This window comes from Struthio camelus, chromosome 2 (genome assembly GCF_040807025.1).
Source record: "Struthio camelus isolate bStrCam1 chromosome 2, bStrCam1.hap1, whole genome shotgun sequence".
NCBI classification, from domain to species: Eukaryota; Metazoa; Chordata; class Aves; order Struthioniformes; family Struthionidae; genus Struthio; species Struthio camelus.
This window is the reverse complement of record NC_090943.1, coordinates 121,219,529-121,234,276: the sequence shown is the minus strand read 5'-3', so window position 1 is coordinate 121,234,276 and position 14,748 is coordinate 121,219,529. Positions and strand designations below refer to the sequence as shown.

The following is a 14,748-nucleotide window of genomic DNA, read 5'->3' as shown; positions in this document are numbered from 1 at the left end:
TCAGTGAGTTCAGTGAGATCATTTATGGAGAATTGATGCAAGAGTGGGCAAAGATCCTATTCACCATTTGTGAAGACTGAACCTCAGTGATCTCAGGATGTACATTTGCCCTTTCACAAAATCAGAAAAACAGAAATCTAGACTATATCAAAGATTATATTCTATCTATATCTTGTTTGCTTCTTCCGGTGGATTAAATCGCTAGCCCATAGAAAACAGAGAGCTGACTTAACAGTGGTTTTGGATAGCTTTAGCAAGTGCTATGAATCTTCATTTGGCATCTCTACACAAGAGAGATTCCCATTTCTTCATCTCTACACAAGAGAGATTCCTTCTTTGGTCAAGGTGGAAATATTTTATTAAAAGCTATTTTCTTTTGACATTTCTTATTAAGGCTCTTCTGAAAATCTTTTGAAATATATTTCCAATTACTTTTTCTTGTCAAGTCTAAAGTCAGCTGAGGGTGAGCAGAAAAACAGGCAAGCCGCGAAGGCAGTAGCAGACGGCCTGCTACTTGAGGCCTCGTTTTTGTTTTAAAGTCCTTATAGGCGAAGCCTTTTGTTAAAGGCCCATGAAAATCAATCTGGCACCCCAGGAGTGCTGGAGTCTTCTTGTAGTTTTGAGAATCAGGCCATTTAGAAACAAAATGCGGCAAAAGAAACAAAACTAAATTCTAACTGCAGCAACAAATACTTCTAATGCTTCAGCTCACCTTTGCATTTGGGATGGAAATACATCACAAAGTTCAAATCATTTTGAATGCCTGTGTTTTCTGACTTTTTCTGCTCAAATAATGATTGTCTAGAACTTTTTTTTCCAAACCAGACTGTCTCCTGCCTTGTTTTCTAGTGGAGCTCTTGAGGCTAAAATTTGTGAAGTACTCACCATAACTGTAAAGCAGGACATTTTTACCAGATTCCTTCACGTTGAAAGCTGCTGATCATCCTTAGCTTCTATACCCCTCTGCCATTTAAAAGGTGCACGCACCCAGAATTTGCCCATGCATGGCTTGAGCTTTACCCGCGTCTTTGTCACGTCTAGTCACCTAGAGTTTGAACTACATAGGATACCTCTGGCCTTTACATTTCAGGCTTCGCTATGTATTTCAGGCACAGTTGGATGAGCAAAAGAGGGCTTTAAGTGTTCAAACTGCAATGCACATTTCAGGCATTGCAGCTATGCAAGAGGAAATAGCGAAGATGCCTCTAACCCCACAACAGGGAAGGTTCTGACTTGATACACTGACTTGATACAGCTCCCACATGCTTTTGGAAGTGCGTTTGCATTTGCCTGTCTCTGATGGCAGTTGGGTTTTATGGAGGCATTGAAGCTCATCCATTCCAGTAGGCAAACTCTGATGCTGAAACACCAGAGGGTAGAGGGTCTCAAGGTGAAACCCTTAGCAGTCTGACTTTTTTTGAAGGATGGGACGGCACCCTTGTGGATTGCATCGCAGATGGGTCACAGTGAAGTGGTTCGGGTGATGCTGCTCCGGGGAGCTGAGCGAGACGCCGCACGGGATGTGAGTAGCGCTTCTTCCCGTGCTGTAGCTGCACTTGACACTTCCTAGCTTTTTTTGAGGCCGCAAGGTGGTGTGCATGGAGGCCCAGTGTCCCTGAAGTTTGTTCTGTTCACCAGGTTGTAAAACTCCTCGTAAGCCACAGGCTCCCTCTTTCCTTTTGTCTCTGGGACAGCTTCCTGGAAGGCCCTCCTGGAATAAGGGATGGCAATGTCCCTATAAAGGAGAGATGGAGATGATACGTGAGGTCACTGGTTAATTTCTCCCTGAGACCTTCACCTGTCGGAGGAACTATCCTCCAGACACTTTAAAAGCAGCAGCATATGCTGGGGAGGTGCCTCCTCAAAGACCGTGAACCCGCTTGCAGGGGTGCGGGGCAGAGCTGGTGTCTCCCTCCAGCCAAGGGGAGCGCAGGTAAAGCATTTGTAATACCTGAACTTATCTTCCCCTCTCTTTTAAAGGATGGTACAACTGCTTTACTGAAAGCTGCCATTAAAGGATACAACAATGTGATAGAAGAGTTATTGAAATTCTCTCCCACACTTGGCCTGCTGAAGGTTAGTAGTGAAATATCTAGATTTTTTACACAGAAACACAGGAAGGCAAAGGGTCTGATGTTATGACTATGCAACTGAAAGACAATAAAGAGCTTCAGTCCGGAGAGGTCAAGGGAGACCTGAATTATCTTGTTTAGCCTTTAATGCTACACACAAATAAATCTTTTAAAAAAATATTGTGATGTTGATTTTTGGAGTAAGAACGCACATTGTGTTGTGCGAGGAATTCTCTTTTGCTTTCTGACATCTGATTTTATTTCTACAGTAAACAGACTGCTCTTGATGATGCAGTTTTTAACATTATACCCTGCTCTCAATTGCATTTAGTCAGCAAAATAGGATTCTAAGAGATCTGTTGTGAGTAATTCTCTACTTGATTTTGTTTTCTTCTGAATTAATACCGTGACTTCAAAAATAGCAGTAGACATTTGGAAACTGCTTTTTAATAGCTGACCTAATTTCATGTACCCATAAATCACACACTTTTATAGCCTCTGTAGATGCAACTAACTGTACTTGAAAATGCAGGTGGCGTTAACTTAGTTGATAATTACAATTATGAAATAGCTTCCACACTTATTTGAACTGCCAGTTCTGCAGCTGCAAACAAAAGGCCAAGCTATAAAAAAATAACAGTCCAGCTCTCTGACATTCAGATCATTAATCAGCAGAGAAAGGAAATAAAGTGCACAGATGGTTTCCATTACTGCTTGTGCTTCTGTTTCACTTGCTAATGGCTGAGTTTTGCCAGGCGGAAGCAAATGCCGTGTTTACTTCACCTCTAATCTATTGACAAATGTAATTTTAAAAGAAAATATTACTCTGGTAAAGTGGACCTGACCTTCATGTGTGTTAAAGCATTTAAAATCACCTCCTTCACTGCCCTCTAGCCTGCCAGCACCCTATCGAAATGATAATCAGATGCTATATCCTTAATGACCTAATTTCTTCCATGTTATTTCTCTCCTGTTCAAAGATGTTTTCTTTGCAGGTGCTTTGGTTTCATTGCCTTCTGATTTCTTCCTTTTACATGCATCGTGCAAATGTCTCTGTCGCTTTTTTCCAGAACGGGACCACTGCTCTCCACGCAGCCGTTCTCAGTGGCAACGCCAAGACGGTAGCTCTGCTATTAGAGGCAGGAGCGGACCCGTGCCTGAGGAACAAGGTACGTGCTGGCTCACCACGCTGGGCAGGGCGACAGCACCAACCTTTGGAGCCGGACTTTTTATATAGGCTTCACCTTTGGGGTGGTGGTTTGCAATTGCACCCTGATCTCTCCTGAAGACTCATCATCCTGACCATTAGTTTCTGTTTACAGGCATTTATAAGCGTGCCAGACAGTGCCACTGGCAATGCTGGTGCGTGTGACGTAAATGTCAGTCTGTGAATAACCGGGAATAATACTATGCTCTAATTACCTTTGGCCTCACAGATGCAGTGGCTAGCTATAACTCATCATGGGCTAGCCAGATTGCATTTTAGGGAAACAGTAATCTGTTGCCGTTCTTGATCAGTCATAAATTTTATCAGTGTCTCATGTAACAGATGTGTAAGGAGGATATGCCCAGGTAAGAGAAATGTATACATGGGTGCCTTTGGTGAGAAAATTTGATTACATTTCTGATATAAAAAAAAAAAGACTTCAAAATTACGTGCATCATTCCCATATTTTATTACAAATCTGTTGATTCACTGAAATAGTTCATAAACACAGCACGGAGGAAGACATTTTCGCAGAAATTTTGAACATTAAAATACTTTGCAGAATAAAGGAAAGGATAAATTTCCTGCAGACAATTCGCAATCATTAAAAGAAACTGAAACTATTTGCTGCATGTATTTGATTTGCAGGTGGGTTTGTTAAGTTGTGAATGGATGATGTGGTATTTGTTTCTGTCTTACGATTGGATGAATGAAAATTTGTAAAGCAAGTAATCCAGCATATTAAAGCATATTTTGGTCATTTAATATAAAATCTGTGCATGTTGTTTCTGTATTGTTCCACCTGATGGCAGCAGAGTTAACTTCGCTAATATAGCAGTTTATTATTGTATTAACGTCATACCTTTTGTTTTCATACTGTCATACAATGTGTAAGGTTTTTGCAGAGGGAGGGTGTGTAGTATAAAAATGTCTTGGGTTAGAAGTCTCTTCTATTGAAAGTTTTGGAAAATGACATGCCATTTAGCCCAAGAGGGTGCATTTGCGAAACAAAAATACTGATTTTCGGAAGTAGCTTCACTATAAGTATTTTCTATTACCAAGACTGTATTCAATAAATATAAAAGACCACACTCTCTGATGTTCTATTACCTGTCCTACAGAATAGCACTGACTATTTCATAGCAGTAGAAATCTTTCTTTGGATTTTTATGGACTTTGGTATGTAAAGAGGTGCCTCATCTCCCACAGATATCAACAGCAATGTTCTCTTTTAATTTTGTGGCTGTAGCAGAGGGAGCCCAAGGGATATCATTTAGCCTAGGTAGTCAGCACAAAACAAGCTGCCCACCGGAGTCCTATGCTAGAATTATCCTGAAGACTGAAGAGATACTTGCACACTGTGGAGGAAGGTGACTTTTTAAAGCATCTCCACTGCCCTTCTCTAATACTGGAGCTGATTTAAAAGAACGGTAGCACAGGATGGTGGTGGAAATAACATTGAAACAGGCATTTTATTATTGTGTCTAGCACTGTTTGTTTTCTCCAGAGCTTTAACGCTTTTAAACCATGTTTGAAAATACTCTTTCAGCTTTGCTAACCACAAGGCTTTTTGTTCCAGGCAAATGAGCTGCCAGCAGAACTCACAAAAAATGAGCGCATCCTCCGACTCCTCCGCACAAAGGAAAAGCAGAAGAAAAGCTCATGCAGCTCTTTAGCAAATGCAGTTTGACAGAGATGTACCCTGTCCAACGCTAGCATGAAAGTAAACCTAGCCCGCCTGAGCAGAGTTTGTTGGATCAGTTTGCAGAATTGATTAGCCTCTCCACTCTACGCCCCGCGGACGCGGGAGACCTTTGCCATAGTGTTGCCGCGCACGAAGGACTCCACCTGGCACCGTTGAACTCTGAAGGACTGCAATGAGAGCAGGATTTGGCCTGAAAGCTGTGTCTGCACTACAGCCCTGACGATACTCCAGGATCCCACCGGTCCCAGCACCAATGTTAGCTCCTCCGTGCCCGCGGCGTGCGCATCCCCGCGCACACAGGGGCTCCCGCCGTTTCGGACACGCACTCCCTAACAACATGGCTGCACACCTGCACGGGGTCCCTGAGAGCACCTCGGGCACGTGCCGAAGGGGCGCCCCAGATCTCACAACAGTTTGGATTCGTTCAGTCCTGGACCAGCCCCACAGTGCTGCCCTCACTTCACTGGCACTGCCAGCTTTGTCGATTCCTCCGAAACCCCAAGTGCCACATGAGGCTGGAGGTGACATCCCACTGATGATATCCCTATGGGAAAAGTCCTCCTGCCAGCCCAGGGCTTTGATAACCTTTTGCTTCCTAAATGGAGCTCCATAAAATGATCCAGAATATTACGAATTATGCCAAAAGCTGCCAAATGAATAATAGCAAGGTTGTTTCCTCCTCAGTGTAGCACCTGGATCTATCGCTCTGTGCAGCAAGAGATAGCGGGGCAGTTGGCAGCAGTTTGTAACATGTAACTAGCTCTGTGGGATGCATCCTCAGCCCTGCAGTGTTTGCATGAGCATTTCCATGCGCCAGGGAGGACCGGTTACTGAGCAAACCAGCCAGAGCATATCATTCACTGGCACAAATACTCCAGAAACTCGGCCGTCAGACACGACAGTGCAGATGCTATGCAAGTATCTGATGTACATTCTCCACACACATATATGTGACACTATGGTTTAGTATCCACAGCCACTATGCAACGCGGTTGTTCCTGAGGACGCTGATTGGGTATAAAGAAGTGCGCAGTATACAGGTATTTCAACAGCTGGTGAGAGCATTACATGTAGCCACACTCTAGAACAGGCCCATTAATTAATACAGGCATGGAAAATGAACTCAATAGCAGTTTTGGCCTTTGTGGTGGTTGAGATGCTTAAAATAGACATGGTTGTTACTAGTGCCTGTGTTGGAAAGGCAGTGCAAGTTGTTAAGGTTTTGCAAGGAGCTGTGTTTCGACTATGTTGCTGTAACACACTCCATCAATCCCAGTAGCTTCTGCAGTATAAATATATACTAAGTCTTGTTAGCCACAAACACATTAGGGATTATTGTTCCATACAATGCTAGTTCAGTACACAGATTCAGGCACTTTACCTGCCTCCAAACTGTGGCAAGTTACTGAAAAGTTGCTTAAGAAATTGAGGACAAAGAAGATTGTGAGGGAACGTAAAATGTTCCCCGTTTAAAACATGTCTGTCTAGGCTTCAGCTGAATTGTGGTGCTTTTGCTTTGGGAAGTCAAAAAAGAAAATTAGTGAGCTAGTGCAAATTAATGTAGTTTACTTCCATGCCAATTAGCCATATCTATTTTCTGTGAGTAAGTTACGTAAGAAATCATGGTTCTGATGAAGAGAACAGAAGTGGACATACCTTTGCTCACGAGCTACGATTGCTATTGAATGTCTATTCAGCATTAGAAAGGAAAACTTTAAGTTTTCCAATGACAATATAAGGATACACCAGAAAAATCTATTTGTTAAAGTAATTCACACTGTTGTATTTTTAAATTAAAATAATGTTGCACCTAACTGAAACTTACAGACAAAGTGGTATAGAACCAAAGAATTATGCAAGTGCTGAGAGGATGATAGTATTTAGGGTATGTAGGTTTAATTCCACAAAATCCTGAGCATGCAGAAGTCTCAAGAGCCTTATTGGGAACTTAAGTTGCACATCATTTTACCGGACTAGACTCTAACTTCTTTATCAAAGAACACTGGAGAAGGCTTGGTCCTTCTCCCTTGAGTTTCTTCAGATCAACAGCTGGAAACAACCACACTCTTCAGATGAACAGCTCTTTCAGTTGTAAAGCAGGAGGATAAGGTCTTCAGTAGCCAGACATGCCGAGTGAGCAATAAATACTCTCAATATCAGATGGGTTGTAATGATCAAGCCGTCCTCCCAGAGAAATGTAGAGGCATCCACTGTTGGTTAAGGTCCCCTATTTTTTCTTGATGGCAGAGCACAGAAGAGAGGATAGGGAAAGCCAGCAGCGGCCCCGTGATGGCTGGAGTAAGCAAATTGAGATAGCAACATTCAGGTGGCTGCAGGCTGCTGCTTCCGTCTGCCAGGACGTGGCATGTTTTCTTGTGAGAGTGGTCTCACCCAAGAGAGGCAGCTACTCAGCAGAGGGTGTCTTCTTGAACTATGCCTGTCTGTGAGAAAATGCATGTCTGCTCCCTGCCACTTACAGTAGGACTTTCTAAGTCCTGTCTCCAGTTGCCTCCATGACTGGCTACCGCAGCCTGGGCTCTAATGCAACAGGTGAACATCTGGGATGCCAGTTCCCATAGGGAGGCCCTGCCGGCCTTCTTCTAAATGGGTAGCATATGCTAGTACTGGGAGGACAGAGTTACCAGGACCCTTTTTTTGGAGCAACATTGGGCTATAACTGGCTTTTTTTTCTTTCTAAACAGAATTTAAAATGTGGGGCTAGCACAGGTTGAAGGGAGAGGCCTGTAGCTCCCTCTTCAGTCTCAGTGCTGGCAGATGTGTGATGCACAGGTGGACAGCAGTGCCTGGTAGCAAAGCCTCACTCTGCAGTGTTCAGACTGAAGCTGAATCTGGCTCTAGTTACGAGAATATTCAGCCTGCTTGGGAGTTTTAGGAAGGGAGGCCTTCCTGTTGGGAGTGTTTCTTTCCTCTCAGAACCTTTGAAGAGAGGGCTGTTTCTGGCTTACAGTGCTGTGTAACCAAAAGGTGCTTATTCTGCCTGTCAGCGGGCTTGGAAGTTGCAATACCATTTCTCACCATGCAGTTAACCTTTTCACAAAGAAACCTTAATAATTCTTAGTGTTTACGTAGCCACCGTCATCTTTAAAGTGCTCAGTAAATATCACTGTGGTTTGTTTGTTGTTCCAAAGAGGAAGCCTGCTTTTCCTTCTTGGCTTAAGTGATTCATTAATATTAACAGTAGTTCTGTGCATAGTTGTAGTGCCTTTTGCGCAAGGCTTTCAAAGCGCTCTACAGACACTATTAGCTTTGCAAGTTCCAAAATACATTTCTGAAGGGGCGTAGGGAAATATATTATTTCAATTGCACACCAGTGAAATGCAGCAACTGTTCATCAGTTCATGTCAACAGAAGAAAAGAGTAAATCGAGGCCAGAAATGAAGGGGCACCAAATCCATTTCATAGACAGCAGGATAGCACGTAGCACGTAATGACATGAAATAGAACTAGAATAGGAAAATTGGCCAAAGTGTTTTTTCAAAACGTGCCATATATACATATATTTCACACAAACACAGCAGCTCCAGTAGCACAGTGCTTTTAGGCTGGCTTCTCTGCATGTTAAAATCCAGGCGCCCAGCCTACCGTCTCCTCTGCCTGAGACTTACTTACGCTGGTCCTGTAGCCTGGTAATTTCCTATCAGCTGCAAGTGCGTGTAAAGTATGTGCAAGCAAGAACAAGTTACATGAGTCAAGGAAAAGTACAGAGCATCATTCCTTTATTTCATGGATATCGAGCCATTGTAGGATGGGGACAAGCGCAAGGGAAGGCCAGTGGCGGGTAGAGAAGACTCGTATCCCATCAGTGACATGGCAGTGGTGTAGCCTTAGAGCTCACAGATGTATGGAGCTCTTCATTTAAGGTAGTTGTGCTGTAGTGCTACGTGCAGGGTGATGTATTTTGATACAAAAGGCAGTCTTGTACTTCCTGACTTAATGCCACTCCTTGCACATGCTATTCATTCCTTGGAGTGAAAACATCTCACTATAGATCCAGCCACCTTTGTTTAGTTTAGAAGACTAGAGAGGACTAGTGCACCAAATCAAGCAGCTACAGGTCATATGTAATGCACTTTATTAGAAACAATGATTATTTGTCTCAGAGTCAGGGCCTAATTGCAAGAATAATTCATACTTCCTTATTCATCCAATCATAGTGACTATTGGGAAATCCATAAATAAGCCAAATCTCATGTTGTCTCAGTAATTTCAGAACTGTGGTACAGAAAATGAAGTAGCACAAAAACTAGCCCATTTGTATTTCACTTAACATAAACACTGAACAGACATAAAATACTGTCTTTGTTTGGAAGCCAGTGGTGTTAAATGTTAATGTATGCTAAGAATTCAACCAAAGATTATTCACATGGCTCTTTTCTCCAGCAATGCAGTATTGTATTGCACATATGGGACTAAATGGAGTTGTGCCTTCTCACAGCAGCTCTGCATTTGGTCCTTGGAAATTTCATATTAGTTTCATACTTTTCTGAATTCCATAGTTTCCTTTGACCTACCCTTTATGCATTTGATAATATCTATATAAATTTTATGTAACTCAATGTCAGATTAATATTCTACAACAGAAATGTTGCTTTGCTAAAACACATTTTCCATATCATCATTCCAATAAAAAAGAATATACTATTCAGATTATCCTAATTGTCTGCATACTGCAGTGTCTTTTTCCCTTCCTCCACGTTCTATTCTTTCCCTTCGTAGAATACTAGAATTAGTTTTCTATTTTCTATTTACATTAAGACGATGTTGTTCTATTCCATTTGATTCATTAGACCTTTATTATTTTTCAGGTCTTTAGATGAGATAGTATTCACAAAACAAATAAGGCCAATGCCCTAGTTGAAAAACGGGAAGACTTAATTTAGCATGACATAACAAGGTTTGTTTCAAAGATCTAGATGTCACTGACAGACTCCCTTTGACATTAATGTCCATTAGGTTAGATCTGAAGGGAAGATTACACACAGGCAATTTAGGAACCAAGAGGAATAAGAATGTACTTTTGTTCAGTTAGTCAAATATATCTTGATAGTTAAGTTACTATTCTTAAAGCTAAAACTGACCTTTACACTGATCTGACCTACTTCAGTTAAATGTCTACACCCTTCTGATACACTTACTACGGTATGCAGTAGATTATGCTCATTATAAAAGGGAAAAAGAGTCTACACTGCAAACTTTATTTTGACCTTGTCTTTGACATCACAGGCCTTTTGCCTTATTACCACAATTTTCTGTTGTGATGAGCTGCATTTTGAGTCAACGTCAAATATTTCTACAGTCACAATTCAATAAAGCATTTCCATCTATTCAGTTTCTCAAGAGAAAGTGGTGTGACTTGTTCATGGCCTAAATCACAGAATCACAGAATCACAGAATCGTTTAGGTTGGAAGGGACCTCTGGAGATCATCTAGTCCAACCTCCCTGCTCAAGCAGGGTCTCCTAGAGCATATTGCCCAGGATCACATCCAGACGGCTTTTGAATATCTCCAGGGAAGGAGACTCCACCACCTCTCTGGGCAACCTGTTCCAACGCTCTGTCACCCTCACAGTGAAGAAGTTTTTTCTCAGGTTCAGATGGAACTTCCTGTGGTTCAGTTTGTGCCCGTTGCCTCTTGTCCTGTTGCTGGGCACCACGGAGAAGAGGCTGGCCTCATCCTCTTGACACTCCCCCTTCAGATACTTGTACACGTTGATGAGATCCCCTCTCAATCTTCTCTTCTCCAGGCTGAACAGGCCCAGCTCCCTCAGCCTTTCTTCAGAGGAGAGATGCTCCAGCCCTCTAATCATCTTGGTAGCCCTCCGCTGGACTCTCTCCAGGAGTGCCATGTCTCTCTTGTACTGGGGAGCCCAGAACTGGACACAGTACTCCAGGTGAGGCCTCCCCAGGGCTGAGTAGAGGGGCAGCATCACCTCCCTCGACCTGCTGGCAACACTCTGCCTAATGCACCCCAGGAGACCATTGGCCTTCTTGGCCACAAGGGCACACTGCTGGCTCATGCTTAACTTCTTGTCCACCAGCACTCCCAGGTCCTTCTCGGCAGAGCTACTTTCCAACAGGTCAGTCCCCAGCCTGTACTGGTGCATGGGATTATTCCTGCCTAGGTGCAGGACCTTGCACTTGCCTTTCTTGAACTTCATGAGGTTCCTCTCCGCCCACCTCTCCAGCCTGTCCAGGTCCCTCTGAATGGCAGCACAGTCTTCTGGTGTGTCAGCCTCTCCCCCCAGTTTAGTATCATCAGCAAACTTGCTGAGGGTGCACTCTGTCCCTTCCTCCAGGTCATCGATGAATACATTGAACAAGACTGGGCCCAGGACTGACCCCTGGGGGACACCACTAGCCACAGGCCTCCAACTCGACTCTGCGCCATTCACCACAACCCTCTGAGCTCGGCCATCCAGCCAGTTCTCAAGCCATCTCACCGTCCACTCATCTAGCCCACACTTCCTGAGCTTACCTAGGAGGATGTGATGGGAGACAGGGTCAAAAGCCTTGTTGAAGTCCAGAAAGACAACACCCACTGCTCTCCCCTCATCTACCCAGCCAGTCATTCCAGCATAGAAGGCTATCAGATTGGTCAAGCATGATTTCCCTTTGGTGAATCCATGCTGACTACTCCTGATCACCTTCTTGTCCTCCAGATGCTTAGAGATGACCTCCAGGAGGAGCTGTTCCATCACCTTTCCAGGGATGGAGGTGAGGCTGACAGGCCTGTAGTTTCCTGGCTCCTCCTTCTTGCCCTTTTGGAAGACTGGCGTGACATTGGCTTTCTTCCAGTCCTCAGGCACCTCTCCTGATCTCCAGGACCTTTCAAAGAGGATGGAGAGTGGCCTAGCGATAACATCCGCCAGCTCCCTCAGCACTCGTGGGTGCATCCCATCGGGGCCCATGGATTTGTGGATGTCAAGTTTGGACAAAAGATCTCTAACCTGATCCTCCTCCACCAAGGGAGAGTCTTCCTTTCTCCAGCCTTCCTCTCTTGCCTCTAAGGTCTGGAATTCCTCAGGACTGGCCTTAGCAGTGAAGACGGAAGCAAAGAAGGCATTCAATAACTCTGCCTTCTCTGTATCCTTTGTCACCAGGGCACCTGCCCCATTCAGCAGCGGGCCCACGTTTTCCCTAGTCTTCCTTTTGCTATTGATGTATTTGAAGAAGGCCTTCTTGTTGTCCTTGACATCCCTTGCCAGATTTAATTCCAACTGGGCCTTAGCCTTCCTTGTCGCATCCCTGCACGCTCTGACAACGTCCCTGTATTCCTCCCAAGTGGCCTGTCCCCTTTTCCACATTCTGTACACTTCCTTCTTCTGCTGGAGTTTTGCCAGGAGTTCCTTGCTCATCCATGCAGGTCTCCTGCCCGCTTTGCCGAACTTCTTCCTCAGAGGGATGCACCGATCTTGAGCCTGGAGGAAGTGACGCTTGAATATTAACCAGCTCTCTTGGACCCCTCTTCCTTCTAGGGCCCTACCCCAGGAGATTCCCCTAAGTAGGTCCCTGAAGAGGCCAAAGTCAGCTCTCCTGAAGTCCAGCGTTGCAATCCTACTCATTGCCCTGCTCCCTCCTCGCAGGATCCTGAACTCCACCATCTCATGGTCACTGCAGCCAAGGCTGCCCCCAACCTTCACCTCTCCAACTAGACCTTCTTTGTTCGTTAGTACAAGGTCTAGCATTGCACCTCTCCTCGTTGGCGTCTCCACCACCTGGGTCAAGAAATTATCATCAATGCTTTGCAGGAACCTCTTTGACTGTTTGTGCCTAGCTGTGCTGTCTTCCCAACAGATGTCAGGGTGGTTGAAGTCTCCCATGAGAACCAGGGCCTGTGATCGTGAGGCTTCTTCCAGCTGTCTGTAGAAGGCCTCATCGATGACTTCCTCCTGATCAGGTGGCCTGTAGTAGACCCCCACAACAGTGTCACCCATGTTAGCCTGCCCTTTAATCCTTACCCATAGGCTCTCAACTTGCTCTTCATCCACCCCGAGGCAGAGCTCCATACATTCTAGTTGCTCCCTCACATAAAGAGCAACTCCACCACCTCGCCTTCCTGGCCTGTCTTTCCTAAAAAGCACATAGCCATCCATGACAGCATCCCAGTCACGTGAACTATCCCACCATGTCTCTGTCACTGCAATGAGATCATGGCCCTGCGACCGCACACAGATCTCTAACTCTTCCTGCTTATTCCCCATGCTGCGTGCATTGGTATACAGGCATTTGAGAGAGCCAGTCAAGCACGCAGGCTTCCCAGAAGAGGTGCAAGAGGATCCTCCATAGCCATGTCCCATGCTGTCTCCCCTGGTTGTATGCACCCGCTGGAGGCATCCTGACTTGAGCGGTGTTTTACTGACTCCCCTGCCACTATACCACTCCCCTTCCCCCATCTTGCCTAGTTTAAAGCCCTCCGTACCAGGCTGGCCAATCTGTTGGCAAAGACACGCGTGCCCCGCTTGGTAAGGTGGATCCCATCTCTCCCCATCACACAGAATCACACAGAATCGTTTAGGTTGGAAGGGACCTCTGGAGATCATCTCGTCCAACCTCCCTGCTCAAGCAGGGTCACCTAGAGCATATTGCCCAGGATCACATCCAGACGGGTTTTGAATATCTCCAGCGAAGGAGACTCCACCACCCCTCTGGGCAACCTGTTCCAATGCTCTGTCACCCTCACAGTGAAGAAGTTTTTTCTCAGGTTCAGATGGAACTTCCTGTGGTTCAGTTTCTGCCCATTGCCTCTTGTCCTGTTGCTGGGCACCACGGAGAAGAGGCTGGCCTCATCCTCTTGACACTCCCCCTTCAGATACTTGTACACGTTGATGAGATCCCCTCTCAATCTTCTCTTCTCCAGGCTGAACAGGCCCAGCTCCCTCAGCCTTTCTTCAGAGGAGAGATGCTCCAGCCCTCTAATCATCTTGGTAGCCCTCCGCTGGACTCTCTCCAGGAGTGCCATGTCTCTCTTGTACTGGGGAGCCCAGAACTGGACACAGTACTCCAGGTGAGGCCTCACCAGGGCTGAATAGAGGGGCAGGATCACCTCCCTCGACCTGCTGGCAACACTCTGCCTAATGCACCCTAGGATCCCATTGGCCTTCTTGGCCACAAGGGCACACTGCTGGCTCATGTTTAACTTGTTGTCCACCAGCACTCCCAGGTCCTTCTCGGCAGAGCTACTTTCCAACAGGTCAGTCCCCAGCCTGTACTGGTGCATGGGATTATTCCTGCCTAGGTGCAGGACCTTGCACTTGCCTTTCTTGAACTTCATGAGGTTCCTCTCCGCCCACCTCTCCAGCCTGTCCAGGTCCCTCTGAATGGCAGCACAGTCTTCTGGTGTGTCAGCCACTCCCCCCAGTTTAGTATCATCAGCAAACTTGCTGAGGGTGCACTCTGTCCCTTCCTCCAGGTCATTGATGAATATATTGAACAAGACTGGGCCCAGGACTGACCCCTGGGGGACACCACTAGCCACAGGCCTCCAACTCGACTCTGCGCCATTCACCACAACCCTCTGAGCTCGGCCATCCAGCCAGTTCTCAAGCCACCTCACCGTCCACTCATCTAGCCCACACTTCCTGAGCTTACCTAGGAGGATGTGATGGGAGACAGTGTCAAAAGCCTTGCTGAAGTCCAGAAAGACAACATCCACTGCTCTGCCCTCATCTACCCAGCCAGTCATTCTGTCATAGAAGGCTATCAGATTGGTCAAGCATGATTTCCCTTTGGTGAATCCATGCTGAC

General features: G+C 45.5%; 1 protein-coding gene across 1 annotated transcript in view; it reads left to right on the top strand.

The window, feature by feature from the left end:
• Nucleotides 1–9,651, top strand: part of ANKRD29 (ankyrin repeat domain 29) — a 35,696-nt gene extending 26,045 nt beyond the window's left edge. The window contains exons 7-10 of the mRNA XM_068932363.1: nucleotides 1,424–1,522; nucleotides 1,981–2,076; nucleotides 3,143–3,241; nucleotides 4,859–9,651. Of these exons, the coding sequence (XP_068788464.1) occupies nucleotides 1,424–1,522; nucleotides 1,981–2,076; nucleotides 3,143–3,241; nucleotides 4,859–4,969 (405 nt within the window). The 3' untranslated portion in view covers nucleotides 4,970–9,651. The remainder of the gene's footprint in view (nucleotides 1–1,423; nucleotides 1,523–1,980; nucleotides 2,077–3,142; nucleotides 3,242–4,858) is intronic.
• Nucleotides 9,652–14,748: the final 5,097 nt, after the last annotated feature.